General features: G+C 42.8%; 1 protein-coding gene across 1 annotated transcript in view; it reads right to left on the bottom strand.

Annotated features, from left to right (window-relative positions):
- The window catches only part of LOC138296682 (protein FAM228B-like), a 144,433-nt gene that overhangs the window by 70,335 nt on the left and 54,773 nt on the right, over positions 1 to 19,325 (bottom strand). Inside the window, exon 4 of the mRNA XM_069236033.1 lies at positions 1,598 to 1,717. Within this exon, the coding sequence (XP_069092134.1) occupies positions 1,598 to 1,717 (120 nt within the window). The remainder of the gene's footprint in view (positions 1 to 1,597; positions 1,718 to 19,325) is intronic.

The following is a 19,325-nucleotide window of genomic DNA, read 5'->3' as shown; positions in this document are numbered from 1 at the left end:
ACATAAAGTAAGATGTAAATTGCTGTGTAGGGTTGGATGCAGAGCCTGGCCTTTACCCAACCCCACACTGTCCCCCAAACAATGGCTGGGGGTTGGGCACAGGACCTGGGCAAAGGCTGGCAGCTATCCCAACGCAGCACATGCTACAGTGCTGTGTTGTGTTTGGGCCCTGGCCTCTGGAAATGCCCCACCCTCACCCCTCTGCTCCCACACACAGCTGACTGTTTGTAACAATATAAAGGGTCTCATTTTTAGTACGGTAAATGTACTGGCTTTGTCAAAAAGTCACCAATTAAAATCAAATGTTTATTTCATAAATTCACAGATTGCAATATTTAATAAAAGTAATTGTTTTATAATATTTTGAATACAGCTTTTTTAAATTTTGAATAAAGTTTTTTTGTTTTTTTTTTTTAAATAACATTACATGTCTGAGTCTTTATACAAAGTGCAACCATAGAAACAACCACTGAAGCACTCCACTCTAGCTGAAGAACATACAGTTTTTTGTTTTTTTTCAGGGAATTTGAGTTTTTTTGTATAATGCAAATAAAATACACTTAACATACCTAACTATAAAGTCACTTTAATCTTTGTTTTTTTCAGTTAATTTCTAGGTTGTTAACGTAAAGTAATATTTTGTTTCCATAAATAACTATGCCAAACGCCCATTGCGCATGGCACAGACACACACATATGTTGTTATACTTAGGACACCGGAAACTAACTTACCAACAAAGTTAAGACCTGTAAATTGAAACACTGAAAACCTCCCTATGATATAAAGACTTCTGATGTAACTCCTGCAATGTAATGGTTTCTAATGCAGAGCCTGTGAAGTAAAGGTAACATACCCAAACATTTATGAATGGTGTAGGGCAGCGGTTCTTAACCTGTAGTATGGGGACCCCACTGTGTCCGTGAAACCTACTCGGGGGATCTATGACTACTTAGAAAATTAAACAAATATTTACAGAATCATAAACTGTGTTTAACTAAAGAAACTGTATAATTTAAACATTTTCAGTATTCTGCAAACGTGAAGAATTTTGAAATTGGAGGCTAAAAATGTTATTAGTATCCTCAGATTAGTTTGTGGGAGTAGTGCCAGTGCATCCAACAGGACATACTATGGACGATGCTGTGGCCTTCAGTGAGTTCGGAAAAACTCCAACCTTTGTACTAACATTCAAATATTTCTTTTTTTTTGTACATTTGTTTGCATATTAAATAAAATATTTCAACATTTGTGTATTAGTTTGATGAATGCCTCTTCTTTATTTGTTGTATTTTGCTTTGTGGTTCAAATCATCAAAAATGTTTGGGCCAGCTCCACCACCTCTTAGTAATGACTCAGAAGAGGTCCCTGAATGGAAATAAAACGTGAATAAAGTAGATATAATAATAAAATAAAAAATAGTGGGTGGGGTCTCAGATTCCAGTGATGATAAAGTGGGGGTCCACAGAAGTCAAACGTTTAAGAACCACTGGTGTAGAGCACACCACATTAGTAATCTCAAATTTTCCTCATCTTCATACCTTTGTCTATAGACCTTTTAGGCCTCTTCATGAAACAGTCATTAATGATATACCTTACCTGCACATGCTTCTGTGTCAGCCAAGTATCTAAAGATTTTCTTTTAAGAGATGAGTAAGAAAGGCACTTGAAATAGGAACTTGCCCTTATCTTCTTTGGCACAACTGATATTTCAACTTCCTGGGAAGATTTGATAAGTTAAAAAAAAAAAAAAAAAAAAAAAACACACAACACATTAGAAATCCCAAAGCTTAACATTATCTTTTACGCTTTAAACACTAATGTTTTCAAATAAAGAATATCACATGAACCAAATGGATCAGATACAATTGTGAACACATCCTTTAAGTAAGCACACACAGTATATTTTTGTGTTTGTGGCTGGGGTGTGGTTGCCTAATCTCACACTAAAACAGCCTCTTACTGTAAGAATAAATACACCCCGAAAAATATTCAATCACGGGAAATTATAAAATTCACAACATTTATTCCATATCTTCTCAGAATTTTGCGTGCAACAGCCACAATTATACACCACATTCTCAGCCAACTATGTACATTCCTTTGCCATTCTGTGGCCTTCGGGTAACTCTGCTGACCCACATCCCAGACACATCCTTCACGGCCACCATAAGTTCTATTTGTAAATGTCTTTCACTCTTAAAAGGAGGAGTATAGCCCCAGACACCAAGTGACGCGATCCTGGGAGAGAATCCCAATGAACTACCCAACACCATAGCGAAGTGCCCAGGTTTAACATTATCAAATCAAACTATTTACAACAAACTTATGTGAAGATCAGAACGTGGCAGTTATACTGGATAAGGCATGGCACTAGATTTTAAAGGTTTGTGAGAACAGTGGCCACTGAGTTAGGAAGAGTAGAAGGGCCATATCAGAATATCGATAATGTTAGTTTGCCATGACAAGCTAGCTAGTGGTGAAGACAATGTTTTTACTATCACACATTTAAGTCTGCATTTAAATAAATAAATACATTTTCTGGAACACTAAGGCCCATATGTACAAAAGGAGTTTGCCTTGCTTAACAACCGAATCCCAATTTCGGGCCGCTAAGAAATGCAAAACTGCCTTTCCCAATGTACAAAAGGCCTAGGCAGCATCACAAAATGAGATTTCTACCCAGTAGAAACTGCAATTCGCAAAATAGGAAATCGCAAATAGGGATTTCGTATTTCCGATTTCCTAACCGCATGCACATAGCATTTCCTAATTGCGAAATAGGCTTTTTGGAAATGCTAGTACCATTGAATAAGATTAAGTGGTAACAAGGTGCAAAATACAAAAATGCCCCCAAATTGCATCAGGATCATTCCCTATGGCGGCTTTGGACATCCTGGCAAGGAGGATAAGTACCTAAGCACTTCACAGGTAAGTGTTATATATATTCACTTAAAAAAAAAAAAAAAGAAGATTACAGGGACGTTATAGTTAGCTTCTGAATTTACTCGTACAAAGCCATGGAAATTCAGCAGTTCAAGTTCTTTCAAGTAACTATAACTTGTGCGCTAAGGTATCTATTACTCACGCCTACACCATGCACAGTTTTCTTATCAATAAAGTTATTGCAAACTTTGCAGTGATATCAAAGATGCCATACAAGATCCCATAAATAACATAATAATTACATTAGGGCGCACAAGTTATAGTTACTTGAAAGAACTTTAACTGCTGAATTTCTATGGCTTTGTACGAGTAAGTTCAGAACCTAACTATAACGTCCCCATAACCTTTGTTTTTTTCACTGAATATTTTTAATGTAAAGTCATTTTAATTACTATACGGCCTGGCCTTGCAGCCAGGTGTTACAGCCAAGCCCTTATAACCACCCGACCACCGCGCCAAGCATGGCTTTTGGCCCTGCGAATGTAGGTTGGCCACAGGGCCTCTTCTCTGTCAGTCGATGTGTGAGATGGTGTGCGAGGTTCTTTGTGGGTCTGAAAGTGGGTGTGTGAGTCTATGAGTAGGTGCATGAGTGTGAGTGGGTGCCTCAGCCTATGAGTGCATGTATGAGTGAATTAATTAGTGTATGAATGAGTGTGTGGTGTTCCATTACCTATTTGCCCTTAAATATTTCCAGAACTACTTAACGGACTTACACCAAATAACGAAAAGCACAATCTGCGTACCAGCAGCAAGCTTTCTGCCAAATTTGATGTAATTCTGTCCAGTGGTTCGGATTGTAGACCTGTTGATAGGTCTTATGGGAATTACCATGGGAAACGCAACGTTTTTGAGCCCCCTTTATCTCAGCCCCCGCTTGATGGATCATCCCGAAACTTCCCGTGTGCAACACGAATCACCTGGCCACCTATTTTTAAAAACTTTGTGAAGATTCGTGAAACGGTGCTAAAGATATAGGCAAGTCAAAAAACACTTTTTCTATGGAAACAAGGTCCTAACTATGACAACGTAACTACTGACTGGCAAACGCCAGTAGGTAATATATATATATTTATCTGTGTGTGTTAGGGCAAGGGAGTTTTGAGTGGGTATAAAAATATTTGCACACGCACACTGACATACCTATAATTATGTCCATTGACCGTAATTAAGTGTGTATTTACTATTCTAACTCTATTCTTACTTCTAACTCTAACGCAAGCTTTTTACAGTAGGGAAGGTTATAAAGTGGACCGAGGCAAATATAACTGGACTTTTCGTTTTTTGATACACTCGCTCGAAACTACTTACACACTACGGGGACTGGTCCTCATAACTCACCAGTCCACAAGGATAGTGTTTGTTTTGAACCGACAGTGTTTTCCCACTATGAGGACCGAACCGGTCCTCACTGCCCCCTCCCCCCGGACCCACTACAGGCGGTCACCAGTAGGTGGTTCTAATTAGGACCTTGTTTCAATAGAAAAAGCGTTTTTGTTTTGGTAATAACTTTGGCGCTGTTTGAAGACTCTTCATTAAACTTTCCCCAGAAAATACAAAGCTCACTTCTATGTCTATCTGAAAGGTGTTGGGGTGATATGTCCGGGAGGGGGGGAGTGGGGGCGAGAAAAAGAGGGAGTCCCAAAACTCTTTTTCCCCCATTCATTTTTCCATGAGGATTGTGAACAGCAATAGCGTCCGAACCAATGGACGAAATTGCACCAAATTTGTCAGAAAGGTAGCTCTTGGTCCAGAAAGCGCCCTTTTTGTTATTTGTGTAAAATCCGTCCAATATTTTTTGAGAAATTAATAAAAATAAAAAAATAAAAAAAATCCCGAGCTCATGCTGAGATCTGATTGGCTGCCAACACTTCAACAAGGAAGTGTTGGCAACCATCCAGAAAAGATGTAAAAAAGCGAAAGGGACTAGGATAGGAACACCCTGACCCCTTAGCTCTGATGCCAGAGGGACCCCCCCACCCAGAGCTAAAAAGCATTTAAAAAAAAAAGGGAAGAAGAAACCCAAGCGCGGGCACACGCGCTTGTTAATTCTGAAGCCCCCGGGTGGGCCAAATCCCAGCCCAGGGGCACTCATTTTAATGTGGGGCCTCACCCCCAGCAGCCCTGTGGACCACCACCTCCCAGAGGCAAATATACAATGGAATGCATGGGGGGGTGGGGGGGGATCTGGCCACCTCCCCAGGGCTTTCAACAAATAGAGTGTGGGGGGCTGTGCACCTCCCTGGGCTTTAAATAATTGTAACAGGAGGGCCTCTAGTCCCACCTACCAGGGGCCAATGACAAAGTAAATGGGATTGGGACCAACCAGCCTCAGCAGGGACCGCCACCACCCTGGGGCTTTAATCACATTCAATGCGGGGGTGCTGCATGGACCCTCCCACCTCCCCAGGGACCACCACCTTCCTGGGGCAATACTCTTTGGAAGGGGGCCGCGCAGCTCCTCTTGAGGAGCCACTGATGGCTGCTATGTCCTGGGATGCCCACCCCCACGATACAGCTGTTTGCTCTGACAGCTCCCACCAAGTCAGAGCAAACACTCCACTTTCTGCAAGTGACAGCTGAAAGCTATCAAACAGCTCTCACTTGCAGAAAGTGAAGTTTACATGTTTCTCTGCACTGGGAGAGCCGGCAAGGAAAACGGGGGCCATGAGGCTCCCCTTGCGGTCCTGTCACTCTTCCACAAGATTGAAAGGGGGATGGGAGAGAAAGAAAAAGAGAAAGAGAAATAGAGATATATATATATATATATATATATATATATATTCAAAGTGTCAAACTAGCAAGATGTTTGGTACGAATGTTATAGTTACATTTGGATGCAGAGCGGAACAGTCATTTCTGGCCTAATGTTCAAGGTCTTGTGCTGTCACTCAGTAGGCCGAAAGTTCAAATCTTAGTATTGCTTGGTAGTGTGTTTGTTTATTCACTAGTGTTTTGACTGTTAAACCTTCCTAGTAATGGAACATTCATGTTTCTTTCCGGTCTTATACTGTTGTAAGTATGTCTGGAAACAGCAGCGTAAGGAGTCACCTGTGGTGTAATGGTTAAGGTCACAGACCCTCACACTGGAAGTTGAGGGTTCTGCTCCAGGCGAGTCTGTATCTTTTGAAGTTTAAAATAAATTAAAGAAGGGAATAGGCCAAAGGTTCATACTGAGAGGTGATCTCACTCGTTTTAAATGACAAATACACTTTTCTTTTTAATTGGTCCCAAAATATCTCATTCTATGCGCATCATTCATCAAAGCATACTAGCACTGACCTGGTTTGGTTGCACCATGTCTCCCTCTTTAGTAGGGCCATGTTACCCTCAGTTGTAAATTTCGAACAACCCAGTTTTGTTGGTATTGCTGAGAATCAGTGATACGCAGTGTGTGGACATGTTCATATGATGCTGGGTATTGTGTAGTGCTTATTGCCCTCATAGTCACCTCAATAGACTGGGAGAATTGGTGGGAAGGTAAACAAGCATTGGCAAAGACAAAAGGTCTCACCTATACAAGATCTATTGGCTTTGTCAATATTTTGTAAACATGTTTCATAGCAGCATCACCACTCTGCAACATGACAAAGTTACATTTAAAAAAAAAAAAAGCACTTTTATGTGGCAAGTGTTGACTACTTCATGCTGCTTTCTTTCTTTTTAGGTTGAGCTTAATTGTTCAACCTTGTGGATACTTTTAGTGTACTTCTTATGTCTTAAAACGATTTCATTTTTGGATGCAGTGTCCTTTAAAAATTTGTGCTCGCTAGTGGTCAGTTCTGTCTTTTTTTCCCTCCTTTTTCTGTTTCAGAGCAGTGATCAACTACTGTATTATTCACTTTGATTTCTTTATCTGTTGCTGTGATGGACTATTTTTGTTATTTCTTTGGTGCTCCCCTTTCACTCTGGGTGTTTAAGGCTGGTAGCTGTCTGCATTTTATTGCAGCATTCCTTTCCTCCAATGTCGCTGACATTTGTTTTGGCTTTCTTTCCTTGTTTATCTCTGGCTCTTAAAGTAAACTTATTTTACGAAAGAAACACCTAGTCGTTTAGCTCACTGCTCACGAAAGCCGCAACATGCCCTTTCTGGTAGAATGGAGCTAAACCTAGAAGCAATGATGTGAAACTTGCTTAGCCGTGCATTGCACCTTGAGTCTCTGTCTCCAGGGTCCCTTCCCTGCCAGCACTCACGACATCACACACAGGTCACTGCTTATCTCCTTTACTGGGGAGTACTGGGTGTCTCCTTTATCTTCTCAGGTTGCTCTGCTTGTTGAGATGCGAGGCAAGAATGCTTGCAAAACTTTTCATTCTGCTAAAATAAAATACTTTCGCAGACTTCTTTTCCAATTTCTGTTCAGACGTTTACACAACGCGAGGTAGTGCAGTAATTTCTCTTCTCAAGGGCTTGTGATTTCTGATGTCAGTAACCGCCAGTGACCACAGGGTTGACCAATTTATGTGGCAAGAAAAGTCCAGTTTTGAATTTACAATGCCAATAGCTCTAACTCAAGAAAATGCGAGACCTACTGCATGGCAAATGCTTGTTCAATTTTTTTTCTGCTCTATGGCACGAGGCGCTTACAAATTTTACAACCCCTAGGAAATTCGCTGAATTTTGAAAATTATGTATACTGCAAACGTAATCCAAAATTTAGTGGGTCCAAAATTGTGCACATTTTCTAGGTGCATGGACTGGTTGAAGCACAAAATGCTTCACAGGAGAAGTGTGGCTCAATGGTTAGAGCGGCAGACCCTGATGCAGAAATCTGGCCCGGGACCAGAGTTCAATTCCCGCCTTGGCGGGTCTTTGGCTCAATTTCCTCGGACCTGATAATTCTCGCATCAGTGCCTAATCTAATTCATGGGTCCCACTCTGTAACTCTGGGCAATAGTTTGCTTAATCTATCTCCACAACGGCCCCAACAGCACTTGGATGCCTGGCTTCACCTTGGAGGTTGCCGAGGAGTGGGCACCTCACAGGGAAAAGCCAGGAGGGGTTCCACAGCGGTATGCGTACAGCGCCTTGAGACCCTAACGGGTGAGTAGTGCGCTATACAAGTACGAAGTTTTACAGGAAAGTGGTTTGGGGCAAATATAGTTTTCAAGAGCTATTCATTTGTTAAGCTAATCAGTGACTGTATCTCAGAGGATGTTTTATAGCAGACTATACCATTTTGTTAAATTTTCATAGAAGGCACTATAAAGATACTCTTGCTAAGTTTCATGTAATTTTCATCAAAATTCCATTAAAGAAAATTGCAATGTCCGCTAGATATAACATCAGTTTATAAATAACTCTGGTACTCTGCTAGCTGGTGCATTTTGCCTGATCAGTATTTAAGAGCCTAACATTATGACCTATGGGAACACTGGTCATCCCCTCAGGTAACCAGATGTCATCAAGTCTTACTTCTCCTTTGGATGGAGAAATTCACTCCGTAAAGGAACAAATTGCTAAGCAACACAAAAGATATTTAGAAGGGTTTGTTTTCTAGTGGGCTAGCCGTGACCATTCTTGTGGTCTCTGAGACACAAATGGTTTTAATTACTCCACTGAGATAATTGCTCAAGAAAGTCTTCCATAACTCCATTGTCAACCCTAGTAAGATGATAAGAACCCCTCTTCCCGGTGCAATTTATTTTTCAGCTTGAGTGGCTGTGCTAGCCAATCAGTAGTCAGGGCAAAATAATTTCAATTTCTCAAAATGCCATAACTAAACCTTTTTTAATCACTTTCTTTTGCTGTTTTTTAGGATATGCTTCCTGGTTAGAGGTCTTGGGATTGTGGGCTTTTTATGCCTCTAATTCATAAAGCAGTTTGTCCATGATGTTGAGATTCTCTCTCTATGGAGCTAGAACTTTCCACGTTTATAATTTGTGAAATGTCTTCATATAATTGCTAATCTTCTAGTTTTCCCCTTGGGAGTCTTCCTTAGAGTTTGGCACATGGAATAGTCCATCAAAACATGCTGTATGTCCTATCCACCGTATTACAAGTCCTTTTGGCTATAATGCACTTCTAATATGGTGTACAGGACAACCGCCAAACTTTTAATAGAGTATCTTATCCACCAAATCTAAATAAGGTCCTGTTTCTTTCACATCATCCTGATACCATTAAATAGTCTCTTAATGTTTTTTAAAAACTATATTTATTTACATCTCTATCACTACATGACCTATTTATTCACAGTATTTTAATAGTGATAACTTCCTCCACTTTTCTGAGAATCAGACAAAAAGCCATCACGAGAGCCACTCTCTTCTAGCGGAGGGTCATTTTAACTTTTCTTTGGGTGTGTAAGTTTTCACATCTCCCAAAGACCAGAGGCATTGGCATCAGTCAGAAAAGCTCACAATGAGCTGTAGCGTAAACGATGAGGCAACAGTCTGTATTTTCAGGCAGCAGGGCCCACCCAAGAAAATGGCTACCTTGATACCTCAGGTTTGTAAAATACAGAGTCTTGACAACTGGGATGTCAAAACTAATAGAGACAATTCCTTTGAAAGGTATGCGTTATCCCTACATAACACAGCTAACGTGCATGAGTCTCAGAAATTTACATTTCTTTTGGATGAGAATTGGGTCATATTAATCATATTTCACAAAGTAAAGTGAGGAGGTGAATGCCTGGTTAATGTGTCAAACAGCAGGATAGCCTCTTATTCTCCTCGTAAATGTCTCAACCCACAACTTGCATTCCTTGTCTTGGAATTAGCCCATTAGCAATTTGATTCTGACACTGCATATTATTCTTGGTGCGTCTTCCATGTGACCCGAAACGACCCTATTCATTGCTTTACATCTGACACTATTTGGCACCATGCATCTATAGTATGATAACACTCCTCTTCTGCTAAGAACGCATGTGTTTCAAGAATCATTCAGCTCAATCATTCAGTAGCCAGTCATCACACTGTAAGGCATGTAGGCCCATATGTGTACATTGTGAGATTTCCTATTATGAAATTGCAATTTAGAGATTTTCTTAATTGCGACTCATTAGGAATCACTATTAGAAAATCGGAATTTACATACATTTCAATTTGGGATTCCCAAATAACGATTTCTTCGGATTTGCTATTTAGGAATCTCAAATGGGAAATGAAGCTAATGGAGGACTCGTAAAAAGTAGGGCTGTGGGCCTTTGTAACCTTTTAGTAAACATATAATGGAAGCTGGCATCCAGGTGTGAACCTAGAGTCACTTCCATGGCCTGTGTTTGGGACTAGCATGTTTGGAGACGCTCCTGCTTTGAAAGACTGCTCTCTGGGAGAGGAGCCGAATAGAGAAGCGGGCACTTCAAAGTGGGGAACAGCCAGAACATGAACTTCTTGGACAGAGAAACAAAAATCACATTTATGTCTGTAAATGGATGATAAAAAGGGGAGCTTGGGACTCCTAAATTGTCAAACTAAAGCTGTACATCAGTGTGGAGAAGCTCAGCCTGACTTCTGCATGTTGTGACTATTAGAGGGGACTGAAGGTCTGCCAGTCGCCCTGCTGGTGAGGGAGCATAACCCAGGACAGAGACTGGTGAGGAGAAGACGACTGCCTGGAAGGAGCAAGGTCCAATGGGGATCCTGCTGAATAGATACCAGGAGTGGAGCGTGAGTTTCCAGTCCAACGTGATCAATGTACTGATCGGGTTGGCTACCAATGTGTGCTGTTGCGTCTCCTATATGCCATGTGGGGGACCCCTGTGAAGGCTGGACTGCTGCACCAATCGGCCATCTGCCTGTGTGCATTGTGTGACCCCCCCCCATATGCCAAAAAAAGGACCATGGTTCAGCATAGGGTTCACCACCATACTACCATGCTCTGACGGGAGAACGGCTGTCGCTTAGTGCAGCGATGTGACCCAAAGATGTCCGTCACCCTATTTGTGCTGCTCCCAACTCCCGTATGCCAGGTGGGGCCACTGTGAAGACTGAGGGCCATCGTCAGGGTGGCATTGCTGTATCAAGAAGAGGGCAGTCGCCCTTTGCAGAGCTGTTATCTCAGGGGCAGGGGCTGACAGGGATGGAGCACTTGAGATATCCTGGTAACACTAGGACTCACTAAAATTCCTGCGTGCTTTAGAGGCTGGTTTTAACAGTACATCGGACAAAAACAGATTTAGCATTATTGCCCAAGGTAGTATATCCACCATATTTTGTACTCTCTAAACAGTGAAAATTTTGACAACAGATATTTCTCTAGCTACGCCTAGTAACTTCAAGAAATTAGTCGATCAACCTTTCGATCCAGTTGGCTGACCTGTCCCAACATTAGCTCCGTAACTATGTGTACGTTTCTGAGACGTATTGCTGGATCCTGGTTTGGTGTACATAAGGCACCATTAGTGCAGGTTTCACTCCCATATTGACTAGCTTCAGCACAGCTACCAAAGTGCAAAAGGGTAGAACAGGCAAATTACAGGCATCACCAGTGCAAGGTTAGAGGACACATATGGGGCAGGCAAAAATGCAAATGTTACATACTGATGGTACAGAAAAGGCAGCAGCAACTTAAGATTTACTCTCAGCTATCTCAGTCAGCTTAGTGAGCTTCTGCTTCAATTTCTTTAGGTTTTGCCAAAGCGGCTTTACTGAAACACAAAATAAGGGGGCGGAGCTTGGCCTGTCGTTAACCAATCTTTAATTCCTGTAACCCAGCACATTTCTTCCACTTGGCAGGGTTTATATTGGCTGTCTTACGTACAACACGCTGGTTTGGCTTTAGACTACGACTCCTTATTGAAATCCCCACCACGGATGAATAAGTGGTATCAATAACAAGTAGGTGCAAGAGGGGTGTACCCTATATGCTCAAAGTGTAATCTAGGTAATCATGATGGAGGAGACAATAGTATCCAAGAGGGGGCATAAGCATGAGTGTCATTCACTAAACAGTAATTACAACCATTAATTGCAGTGAGCACTTATCTGGCATATTTGACCTTGAGAATTATGTTCAAAATACACATATGAACATTTATCATAAAAGTCAACACTTCAGATGGATTGTCTGTTACTTCTCCCGAACCAGGTATCCTCTCTGTCATTAATGGTTTCAGCAGAGACCTGAACATGTCCCTTTTTGAAGCTAGTAGGTCCGCTTATGAGATGACATTCTCTGTCTTAGTTCTGTGCTGGATTCCAATGTCAATTGTGTGAGGAAGGGAATATTGCAGGCTAAGCCTCGTGTTGATGTGCTGAAGTTTCCAAGTCAGAATTGTCCAAAGAGTCCAGAAAGTTCTCCAAATCATCTGAATCTTCAAATTCAGTTATCTTTCCTTCAAGAGCAACCATCATAACAGCTGGATCCAACAGTCCAAACTTGATTTGCATTTGCTGGAGTATAGGTTGCAGGTTCAAAAATGTTCTAATTTTTAAATTTGTTTCAAAAGAGAAGTCTGCTACTATTGCGAATGAGTGGCTGTTAATGTGAAAAGGACATTTGACCTGTTTGTCATTCTGTAACACGAGCTTAGCATATTGGTGGGCAGTAGGCAAGCAATGACTGGGCATGTTCAGTCATTGGTTGGTGGAAGATGCAATCTTGTACAATAGGTTCTCCAAGGGCTCTGCCAACTTGATGCCCATGATACTGGGTATCACTACAGTTGGGAATTGTATGTTGTTGTCTCCTTCAGCCTTTTGTGGTATACTGTATAGCCGAATATTGCATGCCTGGAATGATCCTCTAGCTCAATGACCTTCCTTTTCATAGACCAGCCATCCTATACCTAGTCTGGTTGAGTATCTAGAATCCAAAATAAGACTTATACACCAACCTAGACAGAAATGCTAAATCCATTGTTTGGCAGATGTACTTTTAACACCCTTCTCCAAACCATTTATTTGGTGCACAGCAAGACCTAGACTGAAACCACATACACTATGGTCTCACACTATGTCAGGAGGCCTATGCCTACTGCAACTCATGATATACTGCTATTATCAACACTTCTCATACACAGAGAATGTCCTTCCTCAGGTTCAACTGAAGCACATGTGGGTAAACAGAGACTAAAATCATGCAGTTGGATAACGCTACTCTGCCCGTATGATTAAGTTGAAGACATCGAATCACACGACAACCCAATGATAAGGGGGCTTGCTGACAGTTTAGCAACACAAGATACAAGTTTCTAAAACTTGATCCATGCATTAATTCCACAGCACTGTTCTAGAATAACACAGGCCTGACAGCAGACTAATCAATTTTTTTCTTGATAAGACAGTTCAAGGATTTTAATTATCTCCCAGCTCAGGAACCCTACTTCAGAAGTAGTGATGGTAATGTATACAACTACTTAATTATATACATGGTAGGCTGGGGACACAAAACCAACATAACGGTTTCCCCTATTTGACAGTATTTAAACCTGTTGGGAAACGTTAGAAGTCTTGTGCCAGTATATACAGTATATTAATAGATAACCTAACTTCAAAACAATGGATGCCGAGATTAAGCTCCATTGGCAGACCTTCCACCAAAAAAAAAAAAAGGCATGAAAGTTAACTGGTCTGATGTCCCCATTAACATTTTATAAGGTTATAATGGAAGCCAGATTAAAATTTCTATACTTCAAGATTTTGCAATCATGGTACTGGTCGCCGTCAAAACTATACTGAGCTAAATTATTCCCAACGGTACGGGGGCAAAAGGATCTGACCTGCTTCACATTATATGACCCAGTGTAAACCTTACTACAAATAGGCCAACCATTGTGTTACAGCTCTCCTAGGTGGATAATATCTTTATCTCAACTTTGAAATACTTCGCCTCCATCCATGAAGTTTGTGACATAATCTCATCCACCGGTGGTAAAGAACTCGCTCACAGTGGCCAAAGTGGCCTGCACCACTGGTGCAAAGATATGGTCTATGGGACTGATGAATTTGTCTTAATGTGAAACAATGGTGTATAAATGGAATTATCAATTGGAGAAATTTGAGTCAATATCAGGTTACATTATATGCAGTGCTCAAAAGTAAGATGATGGTGTTTGGAGTGATGACTTTCTTCGATATTACAATTGTTCCTACGCACTCCCACAACGTTACTGGGTGCGACCATACAGTTGGTATTGTAGGGTCAGATAGACCTGTCCCTCCTTGGCTTTTGTGAATAAGAACTTTGGCAAAGAGCAACTCTGCAGGGAAACGTTGGGAACTGCAGCGCCAGCACAACGAGGAGCACAGCCAGTGGTGAAGCATGCCACCATTTGGTGGGTGAGGGCTAGTGCTCCACCGCCAAGTTGCCTATAACAAAACATACAATGAGACACTGTCTAACAATCAGAATGTATGTAGGAAAATGGCTCCCTGTTGCAGTTACCCCCCCCCACACTTTTTGGCTGATATTGATGCTGACTTGACAGAGTGTGCTGGGACCTGCTAACCAGGTCCCAGCACCTGTGTTCTTTCACTAAAAATGTACCATTGTTTCCACAATTGGCACACCCCTGGCACACAGATAAGTCCCTTGTGAAAGGTACCAGTAGTGCCAAGAGTCCTGTGACCAGGGAAGGTCCCTAAGGGTTGCAGCATGTGTTGTGCCACCCTAAGGGACCCCTCACCTAACACGTGCACACTGCCATTGCAGATTGTGTGTGTTGGTAGGGAGAAAAAAGCAAAGTCGACATGGCATTCCCCTCAGGGTGCCATGCACACAAAACACTGCCTGTGGCATAGGTAAGTCACCCCTTTAGCAGGCCTTAAAGCCCTACGCCGGGTGCACTATACCACAGGGAGGGCATAGCTGCATGAGCAATATAAGTCCATTCTTAGACATTGTAAGTACAGTCTGGCCATCTTAAGTATATGGTCTGGGAGTTTGTCAAACGAACTCCACAGTTCCATAATGGTTACACTGAATACTCAGAAGCTTGGTATCATACTTCTCAGAATAATAAAACGCACAGTGATGCCAGTGTTGGATTTATAAAAAAAATGCACACAGACGGGTTTCTGACTTAATGGCTCTCTGGGGCTAGAAACAAAGCCTGCACTGGGTGGAGGTGCTTCACACCTCCCCCTGCAGGAACTGTAACACCTAGTGGTGAGCCTCAAACGCTCAGGCTTTGTGTTAAAATGCCCCAGGGCACTCCAGCCCTCAGACAAAGCCCCACTTTTGGCAGCAGGTCCAGAGGGATAGTTAGGAAAAACAAGGAGGAGTCACCACCTCAGCCAGGACCACCCCTAGGGTGTCCAGAGCTGAAGTGACCCTCCCCCCTCTCCTTGCAGAATACTCCATCTTTGTTTGGAGGATCAGGGCCAAATAGGGATAGGAATGTGCTCCCCTCCCTAAAGAGAGTGAGCACAAGGAGAGTGTAGCCACCCTCAGGGACTGTAGCCATTGGCTACTGCCCTCTGACCCCTAAAACGCCCCTAAATCTTGTATTTAAGGGCTCACTGAACCAAGCTAGTCAGATTCCTGATAATCTCAAAGGAAGAAGGACTGCTTAGTGGAATCCACAGCAGAGACGGAAAGGAGACAACAACTGACTTGGCCCCATCCCATCCGCCTGTCTTCTGCTTCAAAGAACCTGCAGAGGAAAAGCAACACGTCCTGCAGGGCCAGCGACCTCTGGAAAACCTCCAGAGAGCTGCTTGCATCACAGACCATCAAGAACTCCAGTGGACAGAGGCCCTGTCCAAAGAAGAACAGAAAAGCCAAGGAGGGAAATCTCTTCTGAAGGACTCCCACCTCGCTCCAGAAGCGTGAGTCCTAACCACTCTGCACCCAACGCGCACGGCCAGAGTCCAGGTGCCCCAACCTGTTTGCACCCCCAGTGCTGCTGAGGGTGTGGGATTGGTGCCTACGTGGGGCCCCTCCAGTGCTCCGCTAATCCCCCCTGGTTTGCCCTCTGAGCCGCGGGTACTTACCTGCTGGCAGACCAAATTTGTTCATTTCCTCTTTTAAGAGTTTCTCAAACTCTTCTTACTCTGTCCTTTTATGCACCACTATATGCAATGCTTGATTTCTATTTTTGCAGCCTTGAAAAAGTCCTTTGGACAAAACACGTGTTGGCTGTTTGTGGAATATGTACACCTAGACTGTTTTGTTGAATTCCACAAGGAATTAAAGCCTAATCTGGTTTGAATAACAAGTCTGATTGATCCTTGGACTTCTTTTTCCACTTTGGATGATATTATTTGGACTGTTTTTCTGGAGTGCCCTGGTACCATTTTCCATAATACTTTCCAGCACAGTTCAAGAAGTTTCTTTTTGAAAAGTGCCCTATAATACCCTTGGTGGTTGGTATTACTACCAGGTTCAGCACCTATAAGAGCTCTAATGAATTTGGACTTACTATTCAATTTTTTACATTGTGTACGGATGTGCGAATTTAGGCATTAACCACTGCTTTGTTTCCTCTCCTTTGCTGGTGGTGGGTGTTTTTGGATTGACTTGAAACCCCAACGGAGGACTACCTATAACCCGGAGACTGGAACTGTAAGTCATGTACTTACCCCTAAAACTGTACTTTATTTACTTCCCCCAGGAACTGTTCTGAAGATGCAGTGTCCACTTTTAAAATAGATATTCTCTGTTTTCTTAAAACCTGTTTACTTGTCTAAAGTGAAACAAAGTTACATTTATGTCTATGCTAAGTACTTACCTACAACAGTATTTACTTCTGAACTGAGTCTTGTGGTAGAAATTCTAGTAATAAAGTAACAAAAATATATTTTTATATATAAAATCCTATTGGTCTGGAGTTAAGTCATTGAGTGCGTGGTTCTTCTATTGATTGGGTGTGTACAACAAATGCTTAACACTAACCTCTGATAAGCCTAACTGCTCGATCACAGTACCCCAAATAGAGCATTAGTATTATCGATTATTGCCTCGGTCAAGCCTCTTGGGGAACTCCTGGACTCTGTGCACAATAGATCTAATTTTGATATAGTACCTACAATGTAGTTTGGATAAGGTGAACTTCTCCTCGGTACTGCACACTTTATCTATTTAGATTGCATACTAGTACCTTAACATAAACTAATGGGTATCTAGGTGTTCGGTTGATGTAAGAGGGTTGTTACTTATAAAAACATGTAAAAGTGGGCAATATTTCCTCATTTGGTGTTTTATGTCCATTTCGTATCATGTAAAATGTTTCATGTAAAATTGTCAACATTGTTTGCAGAGTGTGGACAACATGTTACGGGATAAGGATTATAAATTACACCTATATTGCTTGGCAATTCGAAACATACCGCAAGTACATGTCGCTAGCATCACAGAGTTGTCATTCTGAATAGGAAGCCTTCCAGGAAACCCAACAAGTTCAGACAAGTCACCTGCAATTAAAGTACAGAGGTGACGCTCCTTGGGAGGCCAGGCTTCTGTTGTGTGAACCGTGGTCCATGCCAGGCCGCGGGCTTAATTGTTTTATTGCTAAAAGCAAGAAAGCACGATCCGTCCCCTTCGTCACGAAAGTAAAGTAAACTACATTCTGACTGCACCGTTTGATAGTTATCCAGTGAATGTTTAACCCTTACTCCTTAGCGCACAGAACACAGAAAACTAAACTGAAACACTTAAGGCGTAATGGCAATAGACTGAAGCTAATCTTATAGTGGCGATATTTCTTTTTTCAAATTAACTGTAACAACATTTTTCTTAGCGAACATTCATGCAGTTTGTAAGCCACTTTTCATTTGTACCAATAACTGTTTTTCTGATTTCCAGACCGTCGTGGGGAATCAAAGCGCGTCTGACTGAATGAGTGGATGTGTAGTGACTGGCAAGCTGTGGAATGTGACTGCATTTGTGTTGTATGTGCCTTGTATGTTATGGTATTTGGAACCATGGGCTGCCTCCTCCCGCAGCACGTTAACACCATATGAGCAATCCGTCGCCAATCATCTTTCCCCACAGAAGCATGGGCCCCTGGGATTCTGGAGCGTGGGGGGCAATTTACATGATCTCCTTCTACCAGATATTGAATTGGCAACTGAAGACTAAATAGTGGCCGACATGACAACTCTCTGAAGCCAGCTACACATTACCCAAGCCTCTCTGAAGCACTGGAACCCAAGGAGCAAACGCTGTGGGGGAAGGATGACTGGTTAAGTTATTCGTTTAATTGTAGTCACTGATATGTTGAGCTCCTCCTAAAATCTGTCCGTCTGTCTGTCAAGCCAGGCCAGCCAGTGGAGTAAGGGAAGGTAGGACATGCTACTTCATGTTAATGTTACTGCTGGCTCCAGTGGCGTAATGAAACTTAAGGGGGGAGGGGGGCTACAATGTACCTGTAGAGCAGGGGCGGCTCCTCCATTAGGGCGGAGAAGCGTCACCCCCTCCCCCCTGCCAGCAGAATAAGCCGCAAACCTTTCAGTAGGAAAGGATAATAAACTATGTTTATTATCCTTTTGTTATTAAAGGGGTGGGGCCATGGGGGTGACTAGCAGTGAGGGGGAGTGCACAGCACTCCCTCCTCAGAGCGCATGTGTGTTTGACCGGCCGTCTTGGGACGGCCAAACACACATAAGCAGTAGGCTCTTTCCAGCCCAGTAACACAGTTGCCGGGCTGGAGACAGCCTGCACAGGCTCCCAATCTGCCTGGGAGCCCCCTGGCTGGGCACTCCCAGCCAACTGGCCGCAGGGCAGGCTGGGAGCCTGTGCCTGCAGCGACGATGTAAAGGAGAGCGGTGCTGGTCGGCAGACCAGGTACGCTTTTTAATAATTAAATGTACCCCCTGCTCCCTCCCCTCCCACCCCCATGCTGCAAAAACCCACCCCTTTTTAGCTCTACAAGCAGCAACTGTTGTAGGGGGCCCCCTCCCTCCTAGATCCAGTCACGTGCCTGCTGCCCGTGCACTGTGTTGAGGGGGGGGGGGGCATGGAGCTCAGCTCCCACATCAACGCGGGGGCTGCGGGGGCCTTTGTTATGCCACTGGCTGGCTCCCCATAATTGAGAATGAATTTAGGAAAGGCTCACTACTTCAATGACCACAATACAATATTCAGCAAAACCAAAGAGCCTCCAGAGAGTCTGCCCCCCAGGTTACAGCTCTTCAAGCAGAGTGAAGTGCAGCGGGTCTTCTGACAGGCATGGTCTGCTTAAGTGTCCGAGCTTCACGGTCTGTGGACCGTATGACCACACACGTGCAGATGTGTGCCCATAGTCTCAGTTTGATTTAAGTGTATTTACTACACTCCATCGACCCTAATTCATGAAATAGTTTAGCACAAAGCACTGATCCTGGTGTACAAGGGAAATAACTCTTCAGTGTGAACTGGACAACGCGCAGCGAGGAGACCTGGGCTCAATTCTCCGCCTTCCCAATTGATCAAACTGTGCATCACTTTCCTTCATCAGCTTGTTTGAGGTCACATTACAGTAATTCACTTCGGCATTCTATAAAAACCTCATTT

The sequence above is a fragment of the Pleurodeles waltl genome, chromosome 5, assembly GCF_031143425.1.
Source record: "Pleurodeles waltl isolate 20211129_DDA chromosome 5, aPleWal1.hap1.20221129, whole genome shotgun sequence".
Lineage (NCBI taxonomy): Eukaryota > Metazoa > Chordata > Amphibia > Caudata > Salamandridae > Pleurodeles > Pleurodeles waltl.
This window is presented reverse-complemented; position numbering and strand designations above follow the sequence as displayed.